At 40.3% G+C, this 18,652-nt stretch overlaps 1 protein-coding gene across 13 annotated transcripts in view; it reads left to right on the forward strand.

Moving 5' to 3' along the window:
- The window catches only part of PDE4D (phosphodiesterase 4D), a 1,605,399-nt gene that overhangs the window by 1,351,315 nt on the left and 235,432 nt on the right, over positions 1-18,652 (forward strand). For all 13 annotated transcript variants that reach the window (XM_059878811.1, XM_059878808.1, XM_003587511.5 and 10 more), the window contains one exon: positions 17,436-17,627. In XM_059878811.1, the coding sequence (XP_059734794.1) occupies positions 17,436-17,627 (192 nt within the window). The remainder of the gene's footprint in view (positions 1-17,435; positions 17,628-18,652) is intronic.

Here is an 18,652-nt window from a genome sequence, read left to right on the forward strand (position 1 = left end):
ATAATTACAGGAAGGGGTGTGTATGTAGCCTCCCAACCTCAAATAGTGGGAGAGGGGCATCTGAAGCCTGTTGCAGTACTCCAAAATATTGCTTTAGTGAGGACCTGAGTAACATTTGGAATTGCAGGAGCAAGAATTGGAGGCATATTAGACATTGGTTCATCCATGTGGAGCTTTAAAGAACAAAATAGATTTCATGGGTAGCAATAGGTAGGGCTCCCATAAAACTTTATTGTCTGTAAAATATACTCTGTGTATTTAGAACAGCAGGGGCAAAAGTAACTTTGGAGGGGCCAGAGATGAAGTTGGGGAGCGAGTTGGGACCAGACTTTAATTCAAATGCCGTGATAAAGGATTTTAATCTAGTGCTGTAGGCAAGCGTAGGTATTCAAGGAAGTAACAAAAATCTCACCACATCAAGTTATCTCCGGGTGCCATCTTTCCCTGCTTCTTTCTTCCTCTTCCCCTCTTCCTTTTTCTCCTTCTTTCTAGCATCCATTCAACTACACACAAAATGCCCACAACAATGTAGAAGACGGAGGAACACGGCAGACCAGTGGGTAGGAAGCAGCTATGACAGCTGTGTTGAAAATCGCACTGGCTCTAGAGGCTCTGTTTCCCTGGAGGGTAGAGTCCAGATTTATGAGCTGAGTTCAGTGCCATGCAGTTGAAATCAGGAATGTTAAAGCTGAAAGAGATCTTGGAGACAGATCTAGTCTTCCTAAATTGCCAAGACATCAAATTACCTGAACACTGTTTTAAAAAGAAATATTCCTGGGTCCAATCCTAGATTACTGACTCAGAGTATCCAGAAGGAGGCCTGAGAATCTGTAGTTTTAGAAGTCTTTCGAAAGTGATATGCAGAGCAGTAATTGAGAATGATTGGTAGTCAGTCTCTTAATTTTATTTATTAAACTTTTTATTTTGTATTGGACTATAGCTGATTAAGAGCAGCCTGGACGGGAGGGGAGTTTGGGAAAAAATGGATACATGTACATGTAGGGCTGAGTCCCTTCTCTGTCTCCTTGAATCTCTTTATTTTATTGGTAAAATCCCAGAAAAGTCTAGAGGTTTGCCAGTCTAGTCAGTAGCAGAGTTAGAACTCAAAATCGAGGTTCGCAAATTCCCAATCCAGTACTGGAGCCCAAGGTCAGTTGTTACCTTTTTGCTGGAGAATGTTTCTTTTTTGTCATCTGCTCTTTCAGTATGAATTTGGAACCTCTTTGTCTCATAAAACTAGTCTGTATAGTGTTTAACTTTAACCTCAAGGTGGTTTGCTACGTCTTTCCCAAGTATTATTAAACATTTACCAGACATTTAAGGCATTACAGTGTGGTCAGGGTGATTAGCAAAGTTAACAAAGTGGAGGACCCATATTTTAATTCCTTTCAAGTTTTGTCATACTTTTATATTTGGAGATAACGTAAACACATCCCTTCATGTCAGCAAAATGTCATGTTCTATGCAAAGATTTTGAACATTATGCTCAAGGCAGCTAGATGATATCTCAAAGTAAGTTCTAATAGGGCACATTAAATAATGTGTTTTTGTTTCAGCCTTTATGAAGTTAAAACTAATCCAGTGGTTCAATCCTCCTTTAAAGTCTTTTTTCGGAAGACCAGAAGATTTTGGTTTGAGTCATAATTCAGTCACTTAAATCAATGAGACTCTGGATAAACCATTGCCCTCCTTTCTGAGTCTTGGTTTCTTTTTGTAAATAAAGATAAGCCTCCTCACCCCTCCCCATTGCCCAGGGTCACCCTGTGAATTTCACTGAACCATGACAATGGAAAGGCTTTAGAAACAATGAGGGGCTAGCAGGGAGAGGCATGGGAAGGAGAGGCCTTTGGGAGAGATTCTTCTGTTTCCCCAGGAAGGGTCATCATAGTCCAGCTCATCAAGAGGCACAGATGGAGCTTAGGGACAAGGCCAATGGCTGAAGCACCCATGGCATCCAGAGAGATTATTTCCATGTGGCCTGAAGGGCCAAGTGCGTTAGTGGGATTAGTGGCAAACATAGTATTCAAACTCATAATTACATTGCAAGTTTAAAGGACAGCTGTGTACAGGGAAGCCAAGAACAGAATAAGCATACATGTGGTTTGGATTTTTTCCTCATGTCAAATTTTATTTCTAGGTCTAAACTTTATAGGCAAAGAAAAAGAAGGGTAAAATCACATTTTAAGATTTTTTTTTAAGTTTTAAAGTTAGAGGGGGAAAAAAAACACAACTGAATGAATGCTTTCAAAAACTCTGATTTTGATTTCAAGAAGTATCTGCATTTCTTGCCCCCCCCCCCTTTTTTCTAATCTGGTCAAAAATTAAAATTTAAAGATCAGCAAAGTATATGAATATGTTTGGATTTTTTTTCTTCCAACATAAGTTTAAACATCTGTTATCTATTCTTTTTATAGCTTAATGTATAAAAAATTATAGAACTTATTTTATAAGATACCTGTTCTGTACAAGCAAACACATTTTAAATTAGATTATCTGCCAGTGGTACTGATTTTGTACAGGACAGGCTGGAGATTCCCTGGTGACTCACACAGTAAAGAGTCTGCCTGCAATGCAGCAGACCTAGGTTCAATCCCTAGGTCAGGAAGATCCCCTGGAGAAGGGAATGGCTACCTACTCCAACATTCTTTCTTGGAAAATTCCATAGATAGAGGAGCCTGGTGGGCAATAGAGTCTATGGAGTCACAAAGGGTCGGACACGACTGGTGTCTAACGCTTTCACTTTCAGGCTGGAGATCAAGGTTTATTTACATATTTAAGGCTGGAGATTAAGGTTTATTTACATATTTACACTATGCTGATACAATGAAGTACTAAAATTTTACATGCCAGGAATCAAAACAAGTACAGTTCCTATTAGGAAATAATATATCTGAGGATTCTGGCATGACCATCTAGCCAGTTAGAGAAATCTTTGCTAGATTGAAAGGCTGTGCCATTACAAATGGCCTTGTTTACACTGTACTTAAGATATCATCATCATCCTGAAGGTGATGAAGTAGGTACAGAAACAATTCTGTTGTTTCTGCAAATATTCATTAAGCACCTAGTATTGCCAGGCACTACTGGGGGCTTCCCTGGTGGCTCAGATTGTAAAGAATCTGCCTACAATGCAGGAGACATAGGTTCGATCCCTGGGTTGGGAAGATCCCCTGGAGAAGGGAAGTATTCTTGCCTGGAGAATTCCATGGAGAGAGAAGCCTGGCAGGCTACAGTCAATGAGGTCCCAAAGAGTTGGACACAACTGAGCAACTAACACTTTAACTTTTTTTCATTTCACTGGGAAGAAATGCAGTGCATTGAGAAGACACAAGTACTATAGTGGTTGCACTGAATTTCTACTTCTAAATTAAAATAAGATTTTTTTCCCTTCAGGACAACCAAATTCCTAGTGATAGTGTTCATAAATCCTATTGATGTGCCAAGTCCATAGTTGAGAAAAATACATGGCTGTCACTGCTGACCTCCTTTGCTTTTTTTTGATCTTTTGCTGTGTTTTTAAACTTTTTTTAAAAGTCGAATTTTACTTCTTTAGCTATAAAAATTCCTTTCATTTTCATGCAGTGATAGATCTCAAATATTTATATGTAATCATCTGATTGTGCCAACTGGCCTCTTTTCTGGATGGATTCTATTCAGTTTTGCGTGTTGTCTTTTTTTCATTTTTGTAGAATTTATTTTGTATAATCTTGTCTCCCATTTTGGATTATTTCCCATTTATACTCCTTTTAAAAAATGACTTATGCTTTTTTAATGAGGAGTCCAAAATGGTACATGAAGCTCTAAGTACAGTGTAAACAAGGCCATTTGTAATGGCACAGCCTTTCAATCTAGCAAAGATTTCTCTAACTGGCTATAGATGGTCATGCCAGAATCCTCAGATACATTATTTCCTAATAAGAACTGTACTTGTTTTGATTCCTGGCATGTAAAATTTTAGTACTTCATTGTATCAGCATAGTGTTAATATGTAAATAAACCTTAATCTCCAGCCTGAAAGTGAAAGTGTTAGACACCCAGTCGTGTCCGACCCTTTGTGACTCCATGGACTCTATTGCCCACCAGGCTCCTCTATCCATGGAATTTTCCAGGAAAGAATGTTGGAGTAGGTAGCCATTCCCTTCTCCAGGGGATCTTCCTGACCTAGGGATTGAACCTAGGTCTGCTGCATTGCAGGCAGATTCTTTACTGTGTGAGTCACCAGGGAATCTCCAGCCTGTCCTGTACAAAATCAGTACCACTGGCAGATAATCTAATTTAAAATGTGTTTGCTTGTACAGAACAGGTATCTTATAAAATAAATTATATAATTTTTTATACATTAAGCTATAAAAAAGAAAGTGAAAGTGAAGTCACTCAGTCGTGTCTGACTCTTTGTGACTCCATGGACTGTAGCCTACCAGGCTCCTCTGTCCATGAGATTTTCCAGGCAGTAGTACTGGAGTGGATTGCCATTTCCTTCTCCAGGGGATCTTCCCAACCCAGGGATCAAACCCGGGTCTCCCACATTGTAGACAGATGCTTTACCGTCTGAGGCACCAGGGAAGCCCTATAAAAAGAATAGATGTTTAAACTTATGTTGGAAGGGAAAAAAATCCAAACATATTCATATACTTTGCTGATCTTTAAATTTTAATTTTGACCAGATTTGATCATTTGAGTTTGATCTCTAGGGTGACAGTGAAATATTTTTCATAGCAAAAATGCCTTGACATTCAGTGAAGGGAAGCCCAAACTAGACAATACTCCATTTTGTTTGAAGCCATACAGCCCAGAGAATGTCCCAGGTAACTTTCTCTCCTCCTCCTAGAGGAGACTATCTGGTTCTAGAAGGGCATTTAGTCTATGAGTTTAGAACAGGAAGGATGGCCCTAGGCATCTGCATCAACCTGTATCATTCCCAGTACAAAAAACCAACTCGGCTCTGATTCCATTGCAAATGAACTAGAGAACAGTGATGAGTGGTTCTAGTCTACATTTGGGTAAGTTATGAAAGATTTCTAGAAATTATTTTTAGACTCTGGTCCATATACTCCTAGAAATGTATACATTGAGAATGTCAATTTGGTCTGGAGTCCCATTCAAAGCAAAACAAGCCTAGTTTGATGCCGTGTTTCTAAGACCTCATTGACTCCAGTGGAGCATGGATCCAAATCCCTGGAGAAGGCAACTCCTTGTCTCTGATCCACAGACAGACTCATGTTCAACTGGTCCTCTCTAGCTTTCCTGATTTTCATCAATGCAAAACAGAACCAAACCTTCCCTCTTTATAGAACAACCCCCACTGTGTGTAATGGCTGTGAATGCATTCTCCAACACTTCTTCAGCACTAGATGATAAGAAATGTCATGAAAATAAGCACAACGAAGGAACGTTAAAGAGAAAAATCTCAACCAGGTATCAAGACAGTAGAATTTAAAGAGGCAGAGTTTTACTTGGGCCTCAATGGGGTGCCTTTTTTTTTTTTTTTAAAGTCAGTTCATTTTTCACCAAGTAACTATCTAGGGTGGTGTGTAGGAAAACAGGGCAGCTCTCTTCCTTGCTGTCATCTGGGGACCAGGATCCTTTCGTTTGTGTTTCTACCATCCTTTGTCGCTGCAGAACCTTCAGCATCCAACTAGAAGTGGGAAGAACAACCCATAGCCAGGCACTCAGGAGGAATTCTGAGCCAGTCCTGGAAGTGGCATGTGAGATTTCTGGTCATATCCCTTGCATGACCAAATCTAACTGCAGAAGAAGCCTAGAAATGAGGACTTCTTATCTGCCTAGGAACAAACAGAGACTGGAATTTGGCAGATGGCGAGCATAATTTGCTATATTCATGGCTTTGATTGTTGAATTCTATGTTTTTCCAGCATTGTGTTGTCTTTAGTCAGGATTATAAAACCATTTCAAGGAAATATAAAAAATATATATATCTTTACTCTTCAAAATCATTGTTGGAGTGGATCAGTCCAACAGCTGTTTGGCAGTCCATCCCAATGTTTTAAAACATTTGAAGGATCATTTGCAAGCTCGTATAATTCACCTCATATAAGAAATCACAAAGGAAAGCAAATATCAGTAGGTTCATAGCACAATGAATCATAGGCTGCTTGGTGTGGACATTTACATCTGTGTCTGTATTCTCTGTGATATATTTTAAAGAACTGTGAAAGCACTGATCATGTATAACCATCAGAGCATTCTTACAATTGCTCTACCATGGTGAAATTGAAGAAATGGTATCTAATTCAGGCCACACGGCTCTCTGAAGCCCTTCCCTGTTCTCTTCCACTTTCATTAAAGTGGAAAAACCCATCTGTTTGGATCATTGAGGTTGGAAACTGAGTGATATCACTTCTCCAAAATAGATTTAATAGTATGGCTTGGTTAATTGTTTCCTGACCTGTTTGAGAGAGAGTCCAGACTCAGAGAAAAACATGGTGTATAAATTTTCGTATTCAATAGTGGCAAAGAGTCGGATTTGCATTATATTTTTAAAGGTAATTTTGGTAGAACTATTACAGTTTTTGTTTTCAGTTATTAAAGACTTATCTAGACATTTAATCTACTTAATATATGATATTTAATGATACTTTCACAAAGGACTTATAATATTTGATCACTATTATTCATCCAATTAAGCCATTTGAAAATTAATTCTTAATAAGTCAAAATATGTGAATAGCCAGAAATGAGATTGAGAACCACGTTTTAAAGTCCACTTCTCAAAGAGAAAATCATGATCCCTGTAGAGACATATGGTTTAAAATAGATCCTTCTCAGACCTTCAAAGTGATTCTAGCATTCTACCTGGTGGGATCACTCATCTGGAAGAAGGAGCATAAGCGTATTGCAAGCAAAGTTATGAAAAGTATGGGTATGCTTTGGAAACTTTTTGGCTATCAAAAAAATAAAGAAAAAGAAGAATTAGGGAAAAAACTAGCCTTAATAATAATATATCTTTTAGGAAGAAAATATGATGCCACATCCCCATTTTCAGTCTTTCCGTTGTTTCCCTGTCCTTTCCCATTCTGTTATGGCCTCAAATGCACAGGGAAGCTAATGAAGATCAAGCTTAGAGCCCTTCACGGGCTGGGCCCCATTCTAAATTCTAGAAGAGAGGCATAATAACCACTGCACATAGTTATAGATTTTGTAAAATTTGCAAAAGTTAGAACTTGGGGGGGCATTACTTTTTTCAAAACAGACTCTCAAAGTACCATGAAACCAGGTTCCTACCCCTGATTCCATGGCTGACTGGAGGGCAGACAGGAAGATGTTCAAGACAGATTCTGTTAAATGGGGGCAAATCCTATTTTTTTATGGCCCCTTTGTTTTTTTGCAGCTTTATTTAGATATCATTGACATATGACATTATGTAAGTCTAAAGTGTGCAAGTAGTGATTCTGTATTGTATATATTGGAAAATGATTACCACAATAAGGTTTTAACACGTCCATCACCTCAAATAGTGACAGCTGTGTGTGTGGTGAAAACTTTAAAAATATACTCTCTTAGCAATTTTCAAATTCTATACTGTATTAACTATAGTCACAGTGTTGTACATTATATCCCTGAACTTATTCATCTTACTACTGGAAGTTTCTACCCTTTAACCACCATTACCCATTTCTCTTACCCCCTTCTCCCAGCCCCCAGTTCAGTTCAGTTCAGTCGCTCAGTCGTGTCCGACTCTTTGCGACCCCATGAGTCGCAGCACGCCAGGCCTCCCTGTCCATCACCAACTCCCGGAGTTCACCCAGACTCACGTCCATCGAGTCAGTGATGCCATCCAGCCATCTCATCCTCTGTCGTCCCCTTCTCCTCCTGCCCCCAATCCCTCCCAGCATCAGACTCTTTTCCAATGAGTCAACTCTTCGCATGAGGTGGCCAAAGTACTGGAGTTTCAGCTTTAGCATCATTCCTTCCAAAGAAATCCCAGGACTGGTCTCCTTCAAAATGGACTGGTTGGATCTCCTTGCAGTCCAAGGGACTCTCAAGAGTCTTCTCCAACACCACAGTTCAAAAGCATCAATTCTTCGGCGCTCAGCCTTCTTCACAGTCCAACTCTCACATCCATACATGACCACAGGAAAAACCATAGCCTTGACTAGATGAACCTTTGTTGGCAAAGTCATGTCTCTGCTTTTGAATATGCGATCTAGGTTGGTCATAACTTTCCTTCCAAGGAGTAAGCGTCTTTTAATTTCATGGCTGCAGTCACCATCTGCAGTGATTTTGGAGCCCAGCCCCCAACAATCACTAATCTATTCTCTGTTGTCCGTGGGCTTCTTTTAGATTATGCATATAAATCAGATCGTACAGGATTTGTCTTTCTCTTTCTGACTTATTAACTTAGTGTGATTGCCCTCAAAATTCATCCATGTTCTTATAAGCAGCAGAATTTCTCTTTTTTATAGCTGAATAATATTCACTCCATATATGTGTGTGTATTTCTTTTATCTATTCCTTAGTCATTGGGCTCTTAGGCTGTTTCCATATCTTGACTATTATAAATAGTGCTACAATGAACATACCTCTTCAAGATAGTGGTTTTATTTCCTTTGGATATTATATACCCAGAATTGGAATTGCTGATTCATATGGTAGTTCTATTAATTTCTTGAAGAACCTCCATACTGCTTTCCATAGTGACCATACCAACAAACATTTCCTTCAACAATATACAAGAGTTTCTCTCACTAGGAGGCTAGGAAAGGCTAGATTAGAGTGGCAATTTTCAGTAGAGGAGTCTGGGAATATCTCATCATGAAGGTGGCATTTGACTGATACCTGGGTCAAGAATATTCTGGCTAATGCCAAGGCTCTGGGGAGGGAGTGCTCACATGTGTTCAAGGAACAACCAGGGATAGAAGAGGCTGAGATTATCCTACTAAGTGAAACAAGTCACAGAGACAAATACCATATAATATCACTTATATGTGGATTCTAAAATATGACACAAATTTAAATGAGCCTGTCTATGAAACAGGAGCTTCCCAGGTGGTACTAGTAATAAAGAACCTGCCTGCCAGTGCAGGAGACAGGAAATGCAGGTTTGATCTCTGGGTCAGGAAGATCCCCTGGAGGAGAGCATGGCAGCCCACTCCAGTATTCCTGCCTGGAGAATCCCACGGACAGAGGAGCCTAGCGGCCTTCGGTCCATAGGGTCACAGAGTCGTACACAACTGAAGCGACTTAGCATCTATGAACCAGAGTCATAGACACAGAGAGTAGACTGGTGGTTGCTGTGGAGAGGGAGTGGTTTGAGGGAGGGATGGAGTGGGAGGTTGGGGTTAATAAATGTAAAACTTTATATATAGAATGGAAAAACAACAGCTCTTACTGTATAGCACAGAGTCCTATAATGGTATGCCATGATAAACTACAATGAAAAAGAATGTTTTTAAAATGTATGTATTTATATGTATAACTGCATCACTTTGCTGTACAGCAGAAAGTAACACAGCATCATAAATCAACTATACTTCAATAATTTTTTTAAATAAATCACCTATAAACCTCAAATAAAATAATTCTGAGTTTGAGCTTTTTAAACTTTAGATTGAACCTTTTAGAAACATTGGCCTTTTGCCATCCCATTTGGCAAAAACTTACAAAGCAAGTCCAGCTTATCCCTTTTGGCCTCCAACCCAAACATTAAACTCACGCCATCGTTTTCAACTTTAGTCTCTTTATCGGTCTCTGTGACTCAGGAGTGTCATGGGCATGTCAGAAACAAATACTATGCTCCCTGAGATCATTTGGTATTTTTACCCATAAAGAAGCGCACAGCTTTCCCCTTTGTGTCAGGCCTTTGTTTATAAAAAATGATCTGTGAAAACAAAGGGTAAAATTACACATCCTTCATGCAAATATACATATTATGCAAGGTGACATGCACAGCGTCACTTACTTTCTACTTTACTAACGTCCTGAATACTAGGCGCTCTCATGATGTCCTGTGCAAATTTGAAATGGAGCTTTGGGATTGATTTGAGGAAGATCGCCATTCATGCACCTCTCTGTAAAATGCCATTTTCTACAATCTCATTTCTATAGATAACCCTAGCAAAGTAAATATTGAGGTAGGGAATTGGAAGAAGCAGTATTTTCTTTACTCCAGACAAGGTACTCGATCTGCAAGAAATTCCTGAATGGAAAATATCACTGGTGTTGATTAGAAACAGTTTCATAGCCTAGTAGTATTGATAACAGTGGGTAAAACACTTATTATAGAGAGAAAAAAAATATTTTTAAATGATTATCCAACTCTGCTTATATTTCATTAGGCTTGGGGGCAAATCAGCCCCCTCATCCTGAGCGGTAAAGCACCAAAATGGATTCCATCGTAGCGCCAATGCATGGCTACCATACGCCAAAGAGTCAGGTACAGGAAAATAAACAGCAGTGTAATTGTGCAGCGAGCATAGGTACCAAGCTACACCCAGTGGCCTGGTATCTGAAGGACTGTTCCTGCTTATTCTTTTTGCCTGGAGCCCCACCCAGGATGTCGGGATTTCCACGCCTTCCACGTTCCTAGCAGGAAATTGTTCTTTTTCTTCAGTGAGGAATATCTAGAGAAAAATCAACAGTCTCCACCCTCTCCCCGGATGTTATCACACTGGAATTACAGAGTGGGGTGGAGACACACAGCTAAGTTGTAAAAGCAGCTCAAGTTGTGAGAGCGATCTGGCTCCAGCACCTGTCACCGCATTGATTGCCAAGGCCGATTCCAGCTCTCAGTTCCCTCTCTCCCCTACCCCACCCTCCGCAGTAGGTTCTTCCCAAGGCAGCATGCTCAGGAACAATCTGGATGGAAAGTCCCCCTCAAAGCAAAAGAGTGATAACAGTTAAAGTAACAATAGATCCTATATATTGGGAAGGTGCTAGCTGCCAGGCACTGTGCTGAATGCTTTCTAAACATTACATAGGGCCCTAAAACTAGATACTGTAATTGTCCTTATCAGGAAATGGAGCCTTAGTACAGTAACTGCCTAAGAGCATACAACTAGAAAAGTGGTAGAACCATGATTTAAAATTTAGACCATGTTTTCTAACTGAGACAGCATATTAAAAAGCAGAGACATTACTTTGTCAACAAAGGTCCGTCTAGTCAAGGCTATGGTTTTCCCAGTGGTCATGTATGGATGTGAGAGTTGGACTATAAAGAAAGCTGAGCACCGAAGAATTGATGCTTTTGAACTGTGGTGTTGGAGAAGACTCTTGAGAGTCCCTTGGACTGCAAAGAGATCCAACCAGTCCATCCTAAAGGAAATCAGTCCTGAATGTTCATTGGAAGGACTGATGTTGAAGCTGAAACTCCAATATTTTGGCCACCTGATGCGAAGAGCTGACTCATTTGAAAAGACCCTGATGTTGGGAAAGATTGAGGGCAGGAGGAGAAGGGGACAACAGAGGATGAGATGGTTGGATGGCATCACTGACCCAATGGACATGGGTTTGGGTGGACTCCGGGAATTGGTGATGGACAGGGAGGCCTGGTATGCTGTGGTTCATGGGATTGCAAAGAGTCGGACATGACTGAGCGACTGAACTTTGCTTTGCTTTCTAATTCCCAAGTGAATGTCCTAGAATATTTTTGGTTATCTCCCACCTCCCAGTGGGAAGATCTCTGTTGTCAGTGCACCCTTGATGTTAATACAAAGTGACAGAAGCAGCTCTGAGATGTTCCTGGCATGAGTGGAGGCTTTCAGGGTTCCCTCCAGCATTCAGCAGCTACTGGGTTCCCTCCAGGGTCTTCCCTGTTGGAGCTCTTCAGAGCTGCTTTGGAAATGGGACATCTTTACATCGGGGCTCCCTGAAGTGGCCCCACTGGACTCCTCATGTGGCTCACCTCCATCCAGCTCCTTGCCGGGGATCAGCGTCGAGTATAAAGTCCTGATGGCCAGGCAACATGAGATGAGCTATTCATCCATGAAAACAGCAGAACCATGATTCAGGAAAGATTCCACATTATGGGCAAGAAGAGATGCAAAATGCATAAACCAGAGGAGCAGGGTCTAAAATCAGGCAAAAAAAGAAGAGAAATGGCCCTAAGTGGACCAGTGATTGCAAGGTCAGGAAACACAAAGTGTGGGAATAGCGAAGGAGGCCAAGTGGAAAGTGGATCAGGACATGTAGTCCAGTAATTGTGCTGATTCAGAACAATGTAGAGAGCTGGGGAGCAGTTTGGTTGGTTGGTCAATTTGCTTGTATACTCTTTGGGGTTTTTTTGTTGTTGTTGGCAGGTTCCACAGAAAGGGTCCTGAGTGGAGTGAATGGTCATGAGTAGTGCCAAGTGCACACAGCCTTCAGCATTCTGATTGCAGCAGGCTGGCAGGGCCACAACTCTTTACCACCCCTCTACCTTCTGCAGACTCACCAACCCTCCCTGTTCCAAATGAGCTTGCAGACTCTGGAAAGAAACCTACCACAGGGGTTGTAACAGAGACTCTTACGCCTTCCCACTGTGTTCATAACTGGGAAAATAGGGATCTTAGAATTCCAAAACTGAGGCTCATAAAGACCAAGCCCCAGAATTAGCCTTGGCATGCTTGATCCATAAATTGATCAGAATGTTACTTTCAATGAGTTAACATTTGAAATTCTTTCGAGGTTAGGAAGCTAAGATATTTTTTTTTTCCTATTTTTGTAACAAATAACAGGCATCTTTGCAGTAGAGACATTCCCAGGCCCTGAAATCAGAAAGCTTGAGTTTAAAACCCACTTAGAAACTGTATGGCTTTGAATGTGTCACTTAACATAGAGTCAGTTCTTTGTGACAGAGATTCCTCATTGGTCAAATGGAAAATATAGTGCCCACTTCAAAGGGTTATTGTGGGGATTTAATGAGGTACCGTATATATAACACAGCACAATTCCTGGAGAGTGTTCTAGATGTTTTATTATCATTGTGATTATTATTCTCACCATCGTCATTATACTCATATATTCTCACTCTCCCTACCTCTGTACTTACTTTCCCAAACTTCTGCTAATCTTATCCTTCAGTTCAGTTCAGTCTCTCAGCTGTGTCCGACTCTTTGCGCCCCCATGAACCGTAGCACACCAGGCCTCCCTGTCCATCACCAACTCCGGAGTTTACCCAAACTCATGTCCATTGAGTCGGTGATGCCATCCAACCATCTCATCCTCTGTCATCTCCCTTCTCCTCCCACCTTCAATCTTTCCCAGCATCAGGGTCTTTTCAATGAGTCAGTTCTTCGCATCAGGTGGCCGAAGTATTGGAGTTTCAGCTTCAGCACAGTCCTTCCAGTGAATATTCAGGACTGATTTCCTCTAGGATGGACTGGTTGGATCTCCTTGCAGTCCAGTCTTATCCTTGGACTCCATCTAGTTGGCAGTGAGTCAAAGGAGGATTCATTATATTGAAGTGTTTGCCAAAGAATGTGTTTGGCAAATTCACAACTGACCTCTTTGGTACCAACATCTAAGGTTAGGGTTACACCTCATCTCCTACTTGTTTTATTAATAATACCATGACATTGTTTATAAAGTTACATTTCAAAAATGAGTAGTTTATTTGAAATCATCCATATTTTCAGCCTAAATAAAGTCTCAGTTAATTTGCTATCCGCTGAATGAATTACTGCCTTGATGTGTTTTCAACCAAATCTCTTCTAGGAGAAGATCCTCAGTTCTAATATTTACAAAAGAGCTCATTTTTTAAAAAGTAAGAGTGAATACCTACTAACAGTGACCATTTTTAGGTCATTTTTAATCTGTAAATGGAGAAGGCAATGGCAACCCACTCCAGTACGCTTGCCTGGAAAATCCCATGGATGGAGGAGCCTGGTAGGCTACAGTCCATGGGGGCGTGAAGAGTTGGACACACTGAGCGACTTCACTTTCTCTTTTCACTTCCATGAATTGGAGAAGGAAATGGCAACCCACTCCAGTATTCTTGCCTGGAGAATCCCAGGGACGGCCAGGCCTGGTGGGCTGCCCTCTATGGGGTCGCACAGTCGGACACGACTGACAGGACTTAGCTGTAAAGCTAATATTAATATTTCTTAGGCTAATGTGTTTTTATCAATATTTGGTAATCACTTCCTATGGACCTATAAGGGAATTAAAAAAAATTTTTTAAAGGTTGTTTTCATGAATCTTTAAGAAATAAATAGTTTTGACTTTTAAGTTTATAATAGATTTTCCTCAAGAAAATGATCTCCCTCTAGTGGACAAATTGTTATACTACAACCTGCAAAGAAAACTATCAAAGCCCATGGACTATCCTGTATCAAGTGTTTTATGACCTATTAATAAATGTTTGGTGTTAATAGGTAATATAACTGAAAAAGAAAGGTTAAAATTTTAAAGATACTTAGCAGTATTTGTTACAAAACTGACAGTGGGGAAATTTTTTAAATTAAGACTTTCTTGATTTAATTGAAAACATAATAAAACAAATAATGATTAATAATAAATTAAATCATAATAAAACAAATTAATGATTTGGGAGTAATACTGGTATTTCCTCAGGTGAACTGAGAAAAACGGAACCACAAACCATGCTCCTATAGCTCTTATACTTCCGTTTCTGCATAGTGTGAAAAGGGTACTTATCGTTTATTTTTTAAAACAGTAAGCACATTTTAATATTGAAGGGAAATCAGCGTAAACATTTGTTTTATATGTTCACATTAAAACCTCCTCATGCTGAAGAGCTGCCATGACTATCTCCTTAGAGCAGAAATCACCCCTTATCCTCTCCCCAAGCAGAGGTCTTCCATGTCTTTCAACTGTATACTGAATGCCTTCAAAATCCCTCTTTAAATACCATTCTTCCCTGAAGATTTCTTAGATATCCCTGCCTGGATTAATCTCATTGCCTTTATTTTTGTAACTCAGTGTGCTCATGGTAGGTATTTAATAAATGCTTGTTGAGTTAAGCATATCCAAGAAGAACTTGCCAGAGATCCGGTATAAGTCTCTGTAATAATTAGAAATCCTTCCCCTCTGGCCTTCCTCAGGATTGCTAAAATCCCAGATGCATGAAGTGTCTGTCCACGTGCAACAGATGTCCGTTTTGGGGTGTCACCTAGGACTTCCCTAGTAGCTCAGCTGGTGAAAAATCCACCTGCAATGAAGGAGACCTGGTTCGATTCCTGGGTTGGGAAGATCTCCTGGAGAACAGATAGGCTACCCACTCCAGTATTCTGGCCTGGACAATCCCATGGACTGTTCCATGGGGTCGCGAAGAGTTGGACTGAGCTACTTGCACTTTCTTTTCATTGCTAATACACATTTGTGGTTTACACGATTATGCCTTATAGCTGGGAGAGCTTCAGGGCTAGTAGATAATCCAGTTAGCTTGGTAATTTTGGTCAATTAACCTTTCTAGGAGCTGGTATCCTCTTCTGGCAATGGCACCTCCACTCCAGTACCGTTGCCTAGAAAATCCCATGGACGGAGGAGCCTGGTGGGCTGCAGTCCATGGGGTCGCGAAGAGTCAGACACGACTGCACAACTTCACTTTCACTTTTCACTTTCATGCATTGGAGAAGGAAATGGCAACCCACTCCAGTGTTCTTGCCTTGAGAATCCCAGGGACGGGGAGCCTGGTGGGCTGCCGTCTCTGGGGTTGCACAGAGTCGGACACGACTGAAGCGACTTAGCAGCAGCAGCAGCATCTTCGTCTATAAAATGAATCTGTTCAAGTAGATAATCTCTCAGTGTCCTTTAAGGACCAAATAAATGCATCTGTAAAGTGACAAAATTCTAAGAAAATTTGAATTGAAAAACATGTTTGTGACTGGCTAAGCTAGATTTTGAGTTTTTCCTGTGTGTGTGTGTGTGTGTGTGTGTGTGTACGTGCTCACTTTCTACTAGATGGATTGGTTTAGAGTCAGTGTTCTCATTTGGTCATAGAATCATAGGTGATTCATGAAACATCAAGCATCTGGGTAATTCTTCCACTGTGGCCTTCAGTCTTTGGGTCATAATACTGTTATTAATGACTCCAGTAGCAAAAGAATATTTAAAAATTAGCTAGTTGATAGTTTAGACAAAGATTGTAATGGGGAAAACATGGATAACAACTGAACTTGAATTCATTCACTCATTTACTCATTTAACAAATTTTTAAACCACATACTTGCTGGGCTATCGGGAGCTAACATCCTCTTCTTATAGGAACACACAAGAGTTGACTTCATTTTAATACTGGTTGATGTTTGACTAGAAGAACTCTGTGGCAAGTTTATCTCGGTTATAAAGTGTGCGATATCAAGAATGGCTTCCGTAGTTCTTTTCTCCCCAAACTCTAAACTCTATATTGCTGAGCATCGTGCCTTTCATTCATTTGATCACTAGTTCAAACCACTTTTCTGAAGTGCCATGTGAGTGCTTAGAACACCTAGAATCTTCATTCTCAGCTCACAGTCTAGGAATGGAGATCACGTGGTAATTATTTCCAGCTCCTTATAAACCCCACCAGTAGAGAGTAGGAACGAGTCCTGGGGGTGCAGAGGAAGGGCATCTCATGAAGCTCTGGGGTATCAAGTCAGTATTTCAAGTGGAGGCTAAGTCATCAAGGATGAATAATGTTTAGGCAGGAGAGTGTAGTGCCGAGTAACTGGGGAGAAGAAGGTTAGGTGGTGAGAGCCTGCGACAGGGAGGCGGTGGTTGAGTATGAAGGCAACGTGAACTGCTCAGTGGAAGAGTATTGCATGTCAAGGCTGGGAAAAGGGCTCATTGTCCTTGAGGACAGATGCCCATGACTCTGTCAGTTTAGCCAAGGAATGTGACCTTTATTCTGAGGACAACATTGAGCTACTGAAAGATTTTTAGCTGATGAATTACGTAGTCAGGTTTACATTTTGAGGAGAGTCATACCGGGTGAAAAATGGATTCGAGAGACTACTTTTAAAACTCTTATAATAATATAAATGAGAGTTGATGGAATCTTGAACTTAATATATTGGCAGTGGGGATGGAGGGAAGTGGCTACAACAGAAATTAGTGATTCGATAGATGTAGGTAGGAGTGGAGAAGCTACTCCAGAGAAGCTCAGCTTTGGGGAAGCAAGGATATTAGACATGTCATGAGCACTTGTTGAATTGAACCCAAATATTTAGTGAATTACTATATAAAAGGACTTCTAAGGAGAACCAGTCTTTGCAGAATTGTTCCTTTTTAACTGAAATTGAGTTCAGAGCGATCTATGTATCTTACATCTGGTCAGTTAGCAGAAATACTCAAAAGCTTGGGAGGAAAAGTGTATGAAGTCGGTATGTTATTTTTCTTTTGTATATTCTGGTATTATAATTTTTTTAACAAAAGGAATCAGTTGCTAGGTTTCCTACTTCCTAAAATGAAATCTCCCTTTATTAAAACATCAACGAAAAAAAAAAAAAATATCAACGTACAGTTCACGGCAATGTCATCCTTTTCTTCCTTGTTGACAGTTTCGATGTGGACAATGGCACATCTTCAGGGCGGAGTCCCTTGGATCCCATGACCAGCCCGGGATCTGGCCTGATTCTCCAAGCAAACTTTGTCCACAGTCAGCGTCGGGAGTCCTTCCTGTACCGCTCCGACAGCGATTATGACCTCTCACCAAAGTCCATGTCCCGGAACTCCTCCATTGCCAGTGACATGTAAGTATGAGGTTGAGCAAAGGGACAAAGAAACTCTTAGAGGAAACCAAGTAAATTTCTCTCTAGAGTTGATAGAACCAATGATGTTTGCTCAACTGCATCATTCTCTAATTTAAAAAGGATGATGGACAAAATTGTATAAACTGAAGATAAACAGTAGATTGAATTTGTATATGCTCTCACTCTTGGTAGGACATTTATTTTTCCTAGAGAATACATTGTCTGGGGAAAGTGAGAATTAAATTTTTAATGGAGGCATTTACACTGAAAACATTAGCTTATATTCGTGTAGGACCTGACTGAGATTTAGCTACCTAACCATGTGAATCTTTCTGAATATTTTGAAAAGCTTTAAACTCAGTTTGCAAGTCCCCATGATATTAGCATGTGTGTCTCTTTGAATGCATCTTCACTAATGTACCACACAGATGTTAGCACTGGTTTGCTGGCTCATTTGAGAGATCTTTGTGGAGGGTTGCCTAAATTAAACCGTTTTTGGAATATTAATCACTGGAGGCAAGTAAAGAAAACATTGGACAGTCTTGAATATCGTTTAAGACATGGTACAGCTTGGAAAGTAATTAAAACAGATAAGCTGGTTTACAGATCACATACCATCATTAGCTCATTTTCTCAGCACATTCCATTCCTGTTTACTCTAATGTTCTTTAGTTTTCTAGTTTCTGGAGGCTTCTAAATAGGACCTGACTCTTACTTAGTACCTTTGCTGTCATTTAAGATCCCTCGGCCTCTGTGTAGAGTTAATGTCCAGTTTCCTCTTCTGCATATACATCCGTCCAATAACAACAGCATCTTCTCATGGCACCATCTCAAAAGCTCAGGATAGGTTGCAGTACATCTTAGAAGAATGTATGGGGTCCCTGAATGTCTAGTGTTATTCTTGGTATTCTAACAGGTCATTAGGTTATCCCAATAGGTCTACATGAGATTCTAGAAATGAAATGGCTCTTTGTTGCCGTTTATTAATAGTTATAAAATGATGATACTCTCTTCTCCCTAGGAAT

The sequence above is a fragment of the Bos taurus genome, chromosome 20 (genome assembly GCF_002263795.3).
Source record: "Bos taurus isolate L1 Dominette 01449 registration number 42190680 breed Hereford chromosome 20, ARS-UCD2.0, whole genome shotgun sequence".
NCBI classification, from domain to species: Eukaryota; Metazoa; Chordata; class Mammalia; order Artiodactyla; family Bovidae; genus Bos; species Bos taurus.